Source organism: Danio rerio, chromosome 17 (genome assembly GCF_052040795.2).
Source record: "Danio rerio strain M-AB ecotype USA chromosome 17, GRCz13ab, whole genome shotgun sequence".
NCBI classification, from domain to species: Eukaryota; Metazoa; Chordata; class Actinopteri; order Cypriniformes; family Danionidae; genus Danio; species Danio rerio.
This window is the reverse complement of record NC_141037.1, coordinates 21,512,699-21,522,500: the sequence shown is the minus strand read 5'-3', so window position 1 is coordinate 21,522,500 and position 9,802 is coordinate 21,512,699. Positions and strand designations below refer to the sequence as shown.

The following is a 9,802-nucleotide window of genomic DNA, read 5'->3' as shown; positions in this document are numbered from 1 at the left end:
AATTGGTGTCATTTTGTTGCTGTCTGAAAGCATTAGGTATTACAGCTATCCAGTCATAAGTGTTTTTTTTTCCTAAGCATAACAGAAATATACAGTTCTTTTGACAGAATTTTAGCTTACCCTCTGCTAAATCCCTCAATCCAGTTGTCAGAAGCAGCCATGATGTTGGAACCGGAGATTTCAAGCACATCTGAAGTTCTTTTCTCTGTCTAATCCTTTCAGACCATGTTAAGCATAAACAAATTTAATACCAGAATTAAAATGTAATGTTCTTTTTCTCTTCCTTTCTTTCTTTCAATCTCTTTTTTTCGTTTTCATCGTCAGCTTCGTATCAACAAAGAACAGGATCATATTCTTATTCTCCCCAAAGGATTGTCATTCTCCGAGGCCACAGCAGCCAGTCTGGTACACACCTCTTCACATATTAAACATGAAATATGAAGTTAAAGGTCCCGTGAAACTGAAATAAAAAAGTTTAGTTGTTAGTTTCAGTCTGTTAGTTTTAAGAATATCCATTAGCTAATGTGATCCAAAACAGTGACAAAATTTGCATTTAGAAAATATTAAACTAATATAAACATCTAAAGTTTGTCATTTCCGCCTAAATCAATAGTTTTTTTTTCCACATACTTCAGTTTCTCATGAAATCTTGCTCAATAAAATGCTCTGTAGTATCTGACATGACCCACCCCCTTCAAGACACTTCTCATTTGCTTTTCGTTTGATGCACTTGAGCACTCGATCTCTTTGGCAAAGCTGTAATGAAACCAAAATGCTATTGGCTGTTTTTTATTTTTTTAAGGGAGGAGCTACTCTTTGTCCCACCCTCTTCATTTTTCTGTTGAGATTACATCAAACATAGAATAAAAAAATGCACATTTCAAATAACTGCACGGGACCTTTAAAAACAATGTATAATTTTCAACAAAGTATAAATACGCCATTATATGTAATATTTGATAAGAGACATTAAAAATCATTTTCACATTTGTCCATGTACAACATATTGTTCACAGGTGAAGGTAAATCTGATTGGTGAGGTGGTTGATCAAGGGGCGACTGCGCTACCTGTGGATGTTTTGGGATTTAAACCACATTCTGCCATATATTCTGCCAGACCAGATGCCAAATGTGTTGTACATACATACACGCCAAATACAGCTGCAGTGAGTATATAATACATGTGGTGGGTGGGAATTTTCCAAATGGGATGGGAGCCTAGATTAACGTGTTGATCCTGGAACATCGTTCCTGTTCGAAAATGTAACTCATAACTTTAGCAAGACAAAAATTGCAGATATTTTTTGCTATTTCTGTGCAGAATTTATTAAAAAATCAGCAGTTTTATGGGGAATAATTTTGGGAGTATAGTAACTAAATATATGAAATAAATATAATAACTTTTAAACTTTTATTTATTGTTTACAATGCAAATCCAATTAGATCCACTTATTTGATAAACAAACCAACTCTCTCATATAATATATCTAATTAAAGGGAGAAAAACTTACTTTACAAACTGTATTGTAAATGAATCATATGAACATTTTCATATCAGTCAGTAATATTACTGAAATTAATTTAAAAACGGAATAAATATGAATTTACACACATTTACACTAGTAAATAAATAAAATCAATGATGGGCTAATAATCTGTAGATTTCTCAGTGTGCAGTTTCCGTGTGGGCCTATCCATTATTAATCCCTACTCCTAAACATAACCCCAACTGTAAATAATTCCCAAAATCAGAGGGGATAAATATTTAGATAACAATAATATAGAAGCACTTAACCTTAACTGAAAGCCTAAACCTAACATAAACTGTGCATATATCCCCAATATACAGTTAATGTTGATCCAGAATCATCACACTAAACATACACACATGCTCAATTGTACAGACCGCTGCCCAATATATTAAGTATAAACATATTATAACTGAAACTGATGAAGGAGATACATTAAGCACTGTTTCCTTCTTCCAAAAATTACATTTGAAAGTGTGTAAGCAAATTGGGAGAGCTTATGGATAACAATAATGGCTAATGTTACTCGCACATACAGTGCTACACAAAATCTCTCTTTTAAATTCATTTTTAATAGACAGCTTTACAATATTATATTTGTGCATATACATTAGTCAGTACTGAAGCCAAATCTGAAGCTTATCTAACAAAATAACTTACGATAATGGTACAAAAACAAGTACACTCAAATGTATATGTCATAGAAAAATATTAAATACAAATAAAAAAAAGAGGAAAAATCAAGAAAAGCAAATAACTGAAACATTTAGTTGAGATTTTGCAGGTTGTACTTTTATTGCAATATTTTGCTTGAATTTAATTGTATTATCTTTTAATTTCTAAATATGTTGGGTGACTAAAATATCATTAGAATAAATATATCAGTTTAATAAATCTGTTTTGTTTAAATGCACCAAAATACATAAAAGCCTATATTCACTGAGAAATGGATAAAAATATTCATTTTAAAAATGGAGTGTACACAATTATGGGTAACACTTTGGAATAACTATCCGTTATAACTAGTTAATAGTCCATAAATAAAATGTTAGTTAATGAGTTATAAATGACTTGTTAAATAAAAGTTAGTTTATAGTTATTATTTTGTTAGTTATTTTTAACTTTTCCTTATAGGTAGCCCATAGATAACTTACAAGCTGTTAATTAACAAGTTATAAATGACTTAAGTGTATTTAAATGACAACTATACCTAATAAATTAGTTATAGATCATGAACAATTAACAAGCTGTTAGTAAATTTAAGGCTTGCTAAGTATCAGTTAATTTTTATAAACATTATTGGGATGTTATTCTAAAGTTCCAACTGTTCTTCATTTCTTAACTGTTAGTAAATAAGCAATAGTTGCAACTAGAATAACATGCAAATAACATACTTAAGCTAATAACTAACACTTATATAAAAGTGCCCAAACCTCATGGGTTTGTATTCTGTCGTATACTGAGGTTCTGCAATGTGATGGTTCAGTATGTGTGTTTCTACAATAAACTCAATGTTCAACATTTCATCTGTGAAGTTTCTTTGGTAAAATACAGCACACAGAAAAGACTATGAGTGGAATAAGGTTAAGGTACAAAAATATATATTTTAAATATCACATACAATTTCTGTAGCTTGCACTTGTTCCCTCCATTTGCTATTCTACAAAGTTTCTCTGGTAGAGGGTTAAACTGTAAAGTGTGAGTTAAAATATCAGTTAAGTGTTAGTTATTAGCTTGTGTATGTTATTGGGACGTTATTCTAGTTGCAACAATTCCTCATTTACTAACAGTTAATAAATGAAGAACAGTTGCAACTTTAGAATGACATCCCAATAACATATATAAATATTAACTGATACTTAACAATATATATATACGTAATAATGTATACAATATGTAATTTACTAACAGCTTGTTCATGATCTATTACTAATGTATTAGGTATAGTTATAAATAATTAAAAAACAGTTAACAAGTCATTTACAACTTGTTAACTAACAGCTTGTAAGTTATCTGTTGGTCATCTATAAGGCACAGTTATAAATAATTTACAAACTATTAACTTTTAATTAACAAGTCATTTATAACTCATTAACTAACTTTTTATTTATGGAATATTAACTAGTTATAACAGATAGTTAGTCTAAAGCAGGGGTCACCAATCTCGGTCCTGGAGGGCGGGTGTCCCTGCAGGATTTAGCTCCAACTTGCCTCAACGCACCTGCTTGGATGTTTCAAGTATACCAAGTAAGACCTTGATAAGCTTGTTCAGGTGTGTTTGATTAGGGTTGGAGCTAAAATCTCCAGGACACTGGCCCCCCAGGAACAAGTTTGGTGACCACTGGTCTAAAGTGTTACCCATTATACATTGACTAACTGCATCTCTGTTTAATGTTCAGCATCTTTTTTTCTCTTATTTATTTTGTGTTGTCACTTGTAACTTTATGTACACTGGAAGCCTCTGAAGCCACAAATTCCTTGTGTGTGTGAAGCACACTTGGCAATAAAACTGATTCTGATTCTGATTATTTAGCAGTTTTTGGCTTTGGGTCTTCCTCTGTACATTATGTTGACAAACAGTGTCTAGAGATGTGGCATTTTGCAAAAATCAGACTTGATTTAATTTATTAAGAAACAAAAGCATTATTGTGCACTTTAAAGGAGGCCTATTACGGAAAAATAACATTTATAAAAGATTTAACCAAAGTTGTGCGGCAATAGTTAGGATGCACAAATGAACACTGTTGTCTCCAAAGACCAGTGGCTCTAAAAGTGGGGGTCGCGAGACAATGAGAGGGGTCGCTTGGTGATTTCCAAAAATCTATCTTTAAACTATTGGAACTATCATATTTTAACCATAACCTGAAAATTTGTTTTTAATTTATAGTAAATTGAATATTTAGCTAATATTTAATAGTTACATAAAAAAACATGCAAATTTCAATTTTTTTCGATTGGATTGTGACCCCTGGGGTTATTATGCTAGATTAACATCACAGCAATAACGTTAGTTGCAGCATATTGATTTTACGATACAATGTAAAACTTTGACACCTTTATGGCACTCACATACTGAACATTAAAAAAAGAGGCCACAACTGAACAAGGAGGATGATCTCCAAGTGGCTCCAAGTCTCCAAAATTAAACCAAGAATAGTCTTGTGCTATAAACATTGCTTACCATTGTCTTAAGTGAGATTAATATTAAATTAAACAAATAAATAATGATCATGAAAAATAGACTTTTGCACTTTTTGTGTCATCAATAAGCTTGTTTATATAGTTCCTATTGGTGTGTATGCACCATTGTGTGCAATATTTTTATGCTAATTACCACCTCCAAGAATAGAGGGGGTCGCAAGTTTCTGGTGTATGTATTTTAGGGGTCACAGGCTGAAACGTTTGAGCACCCCTGCCATAGACTACCTTCTTCTGAGCCACTTTTTTCATCTTTTTCATCTTTTTTTTTTTCATTTTTTCACAGAGAAAACATTTGTCCTGTTTTGAATCTGGCACTGTGCTGAGGCATAGGTGTTTATAGCACCGTCCTCTTTTGTAAAGAAGGCTGGGAGCACAATCTCATTGGAATTTAAAGCAACAGCCACCAAAACAGGCACAATTTGGATCAAAACCTAAAACGGGCAATTTCAAGAGTTCTAAAACATATCTGTGCTGTATTTTGATTTGAAACTTCACATACACAAACTCGGAGACTTAGGTCCCCTTAAATACTTTTATAAACAGTTACATTACACACTGCAGGGAATGTAAAAAGCATAATTGGGCACTTTAATACATTTGTAATAATAATTCTTATTAGATTTATAATAATTAAGCATTCATGTGGCCTTTTTCTATCTACTAAACTAACTTTCCGTACGTCCTACAGGTCTCTTCTATGAAATGTGGAATCTTACCCATTACCCATGAGGCTTTACTGCTGGGGGAGGTGTCTTATTTTAGCTACCATGGTGATTTAGCTGACGAGCAGGAGAAGATGGAGCTTCAGAAAGCTTTGGGTCCCACTGCCAAGGTGACAGCTAACCGTTGGCATGACAACTATTAGTAGTTCACTGTATAGTACAGCATGGAAAAGCTTAAAGCAGTGGAGAAATAGCCAGTTCTATCTATATACAGTTAGAATCCTTTGCTATTATTTTTGTAAAGGCATTTTTATATTTTTATACAGTGCATGTTATAACTGTAGTATAGTTATGTTTTGTGTGCATACCAGAATGCATTATAGTGGATTTACAACAGTAATGCAATTCTGCTTGTTTGTAGGTTTTAGTCTTGAGGAATCAAGGTTTACTGGCGTTTGGAGAGACGATAGAGGAAGCTTTTCACTATCTCTATCACTGCCACCAAGCCTGTGAGATACAGGTAAATACACATTAAAAGATGAAATATGGGATAAATAAACAAATATAGAACTGATGAATTATGAAAACTGAAAGTAATGCAGGCACACGTTAAATGTAAAATGAATGGAGCACAACAGTCAGGTTCATAAGGTAAAAACCAGCTGATTTCTTATAATTTCTGATTAACCTTTAAAGACAGCAATAATATCTGGATGCAGCCTTTAGCCAATCTCAGCTTGCATCACTCAGCAATGCAATGTCAGACACAATGCACTCAATGGAGTGAGTGATGTCACTGTGACAGGTAGGGTTAGGGGTGGGGTAAGGTGAGCACATTAAAAAGCATTGGATGTAGCTCAGATTGCACTGCACCGAGTCTGCAGCCAGACCCCTCTCAAAGACAGACTTGTAAGGTTGTGTAAGCTTATATTTCTTACCTACAATTTGGCAAAATTATTAGCCTTCCTGTGAAATTTACCAGTTTATTTTCAAATTTTCTAAGTTGCTGTTTAGTGGAGAAAATATTAGGCAAGTCATTGAACAACAGTGATTTGTTTCTGTAGCCATTACAAAATTTTTAAAGGGGCTAATAATATTGGCCTTGAAATTATTACATTAAAAATGCTTTTATTCCAGCCAAACTAGAAAAAAATAAGACTTTCTCCGGTAAAACATAAGCAAATTGCCTTGCATTGATAAACATCAATTGGTTAATATTTAAAAAGTAATTAAAATTTCAAAGGAGAGCTAATCATTTTTGCCTTCGGCTGTATATATTTAATCTATTTTTTAAAAACAATTGTTTAACAGCAGAACTCATGTAGAAAAACTACATTGCCCATAAAGCTAAACTGAATTCGCCCAATCAGAGAGTCACACCAATCAAAGTGTGCAAAAAAAGATCTTTAGTTCTGCCCACTTCCACCAAGAGCTACAAATGATATGATCAAGCTGGCCTACTTACAATTAAAATATTCGCATATATGCAGATTTTACTATAAATTTGAAGTACATTATTTATATATAAACGTAAGTTTTTTTTTTAAATAGTTGGTACATTTCTCTATCATTGCTTTATGTGATTGCAGATCTTTGTCATTTTAAAGAGCACCTATTTTAGCCCTTTTATGAGATGTAAGGTAAGCCTTTGGTGTCTCCAGAATGTGTCTGTAAAGTTTCAGCTTAAATACCCATCAGATCATTTATTATAGGGTCCAGAATCTTCCCATGTTGGTGTCTGAATACATTGTAGCTGTTTTTGTAGCCTGTGGCTTTAAATGCAAATGAACTTCTTCTCCCCGCCCACCGTTACCGCAAAAGTGTCTGCTTCTCATGCAATATGTTAGATAAACAGCAGTCGGTGATAAAGACAGACTCAGTAGAAGCTAAAATACAGCTCATTAGTCAAAAATACCAAGTAAGTTTATTTCATGTATTTGTTGTGGAGTTTATTCAAGCCTTTCTGAAATGATGAGTCTCACATAAATGCTATTTGCTCTACACACACATGTTAGCATTTACTGACACCATGTGGCCATGGTGATTATAGCGGTTAAAAATTATATCGATTTTACTGTCTTTATTACAAACATGCTCTGTTTTAAAAAAGGTTTTAAACTTTTTTAAAAAATTACAAAGAGTTGTTATAAATATTTTAATCCCAGTTTATTTGCAAAAAAATGTTCTGTGGACATGTGTATACATGTTATTATAAAAACATGGTGCCTGTCAATCAGTTCAGTGGGTGAGGAAAACCACACTCTTAGGTCACGTTGCGGTGGGCCTCAAAATCCCTGGGATTTGGGTCGTATTTTAAGGTCAGGAAATTTTTAAAGAGGCTAATTGTGTTTATATCACTCCAATAAGACTGTGGACACACCATACCTGCACACAGTTCTGTCCAAGCAGCTTAAAAAAGTTGATTTTCATTAAAGGTGCCCTTTAAAGTAAACTTTCATCTTCCATTTTTGTTTTTTTTTTGTTTTAATTTTCGTATACTTTTTTGCAACAAGTCAAAGAAGTATACATATATGCAATGCATTTAATGTTTTTAGATGACACAATACCAAATGTTTAAACTTTTGAAGATTTAAAAATATTATACATTCTACATATTTTGTACTAGAGTACATAGAAATGGATTGACAACAAAGTCTCTGTTCTGAATCATTCATTTTAAACCCTGCCAATACATTAACAGACCTCAAATCTGTCAACCAGCATCATCTGTGTTTGTTTCTCTTCAGGTTAGCGCTGTGCTATCTGCAGGTGGCGTCAACAACCTGTGTGTGTTAGACAGAGCGAGTCTGAAAACAGCTCCGGCCAAAAATCCCGGTGGACAAATGCCAGATGGACAGATCAGATGGAGGGTTGGAGAAGCAGAATTTGAGTCGCTTATGAGGATGTTAGATAACTTAGTGAGTGGGTTTTAAGAGAATTTCTACCAGATGTGCGAGCAACAATTAAATGCTGTCTTTCTGATTTCATTATTAAACAGTAAACAAACAATAGTACTACTAACATTCCGGCTCATGCTTGTCCAGGGTTACAGAACAGGTTACACTTACCGCCATCCCATAGTTAAAGAGAAGCCTCGACACCATAATGACGTGGAGATCCCAGCAACCGTCACTGGGATGGCACTAGAGGAAAAAGACACCTTTCCACATAGTCCGCTGCACATCCTGGGACAGAAACGGGACAGAGAGAGGATACGATGGCTGAATTCACCCAACAGCTACTTAAAGGTTGATGTACCAGAGGAGTCCTTCAACGGGACCTGCAGCCCCCGCACCAAAACTACGGTATCACTGCATATGCTGATTTATGAACATGCCCACACACTGCATGCTAATATTGAGACTTTCATACGGCTGTGGGTTATTATGGATGAATTGATTTGAACAAATTGAGGTTCATAAATGGTTAGCACTGTCACCTTACAGCTAGAAGGTCACTGGATTGAGCCCCGGCTGGGTCAGTTGGCATATCTGTGTGAAGTTTGCATGTTCTCCCCGTGTTCGAGTGGGTTTTCTTTCAGATTCTCTGGCTTTCCCCACAAGTCCAAAGACATGCGCTATAGGTAAAATGGGTCAATTAAATTGTCCATAGCATAAACAGGGTCCTCGTGGGGAAAATGTCTTAAAGGGGTAGTCTAGATTGTATTTAAGTCTTGGTTGTGTTTATAAGATGCAAAGCAATGTGTGCTCATGCTTAATTAGTGAAAAATCACGTTATTTTTCCATATATCATACTTCAGTTATTATACTTCAGTACATATCATACTCAGCTAATATTAAAACGACAATCATATTTCCTAGTTCCGCCGAAAGCCTGCCCTCAAGAGGCTCTGATTGGTCAGCTAACATAATTGTTGTGATTCGCAGATAGGCTCCATGTCATCAGGAATCGTTTCTGCTACAACATAACAGCATATCTAGCCACGCCCCTTTCCTGCGCGGGGTGTATGCCTGTAACTTGAAGGGTTTATGACATCAATTACCTGGATGTTAAAAACTTCCCCAAACTTCGTTCGAATTAGGCTTTGCTAATCTACCTCTGTAAAAGCCAATGACTCTTTTTGCACTGAACTTTGAGCGTATGACATTCAGAGATGTTGTTTATGTTCACACATCTACATTACACATCAATTAAAGTTTAAAATTTTATTTCGTAGTGGACTACCTCTTTCAACTTTAAAAAAAACTAAATTTTAGGCCTTAAAAGTCTTAAATTTACTGAAATTTCATCTTGTACGTCTTAAATAATTTTAAACGGGTCTTAATTTTCCTATGTCCAAGTAAAGCTACCCTATCGGGCCAAAAGAAATACAATTTACAAAAGCTGTTTGACAGTTTTTACAGCTATTTATCCAAATTAAATTCCCTAATCAGGGAAAGAAAATTTCAC

At 34.2% G+C, this 9,802-nt stretch overlaps 1 protein-coding gene and 1 long non-coding RNA gene across 9 annotated transcripts in view; one reads left to right on the top strand and one right to left on the bottom strand.

Annotated features, from left to right (window-relative positions):
- The window catches only part of add3b (adducin 3 (gamma) b), a 31,128-nt gene that overhangs the window by 12,387 nt on the left and 8,939 nt on the right, over positions 1-9,802 (top strand). For both annotated transcript variants that reach the window (XM_087289060.1, NM_001202527.2), the window contains exons 5-10: positions 325-405; positions 1,017-1,166; positions 5,419-5,562; positions 5,814-5,912; positions 8,140-8,310; positions 8,437-8,697. In XM_087289060.1, coding sequence (XP_087145186.1) covers positions 325-405; positions 1,017-1,166; positions 5,419-5,562; positions 5,814-5,912; positions 8,140-8,310; positions 8,437-8,697 — 906 coding nt within the window. The remainder of the gene's footprint in view (positions 1-324; positions 406-1,016; positions 1,167-5,418; positions 5,563-5,813; positions 5,913-8,139; positions 8,311-8,436; positions 8,698-9,802) is intronic.
- Positions 1-9,802, bottom strand: part of LOC147833062 (uncharacterized) — a 173,899-nt gene that overhangs the window by 161,285 nt on the left and 2,812 nt on the right. For 6 of the 7 annotated variants that reach the window (XR_015513334.1, XR_015513336.1, XR_015513333.1 and 3 more), the window contains exon 2: positions 8,461-8,577. This is a non-coding gene — a long non-coding RNA (uncharacterized LOC147833062). Of the gene's footprint in view, positions 461-8,460; positions 8,578-9,802 lie in introns of all 7 variants that reach the window. The other variant, XR_015513332.1, reaches the window with a different exon arrangement.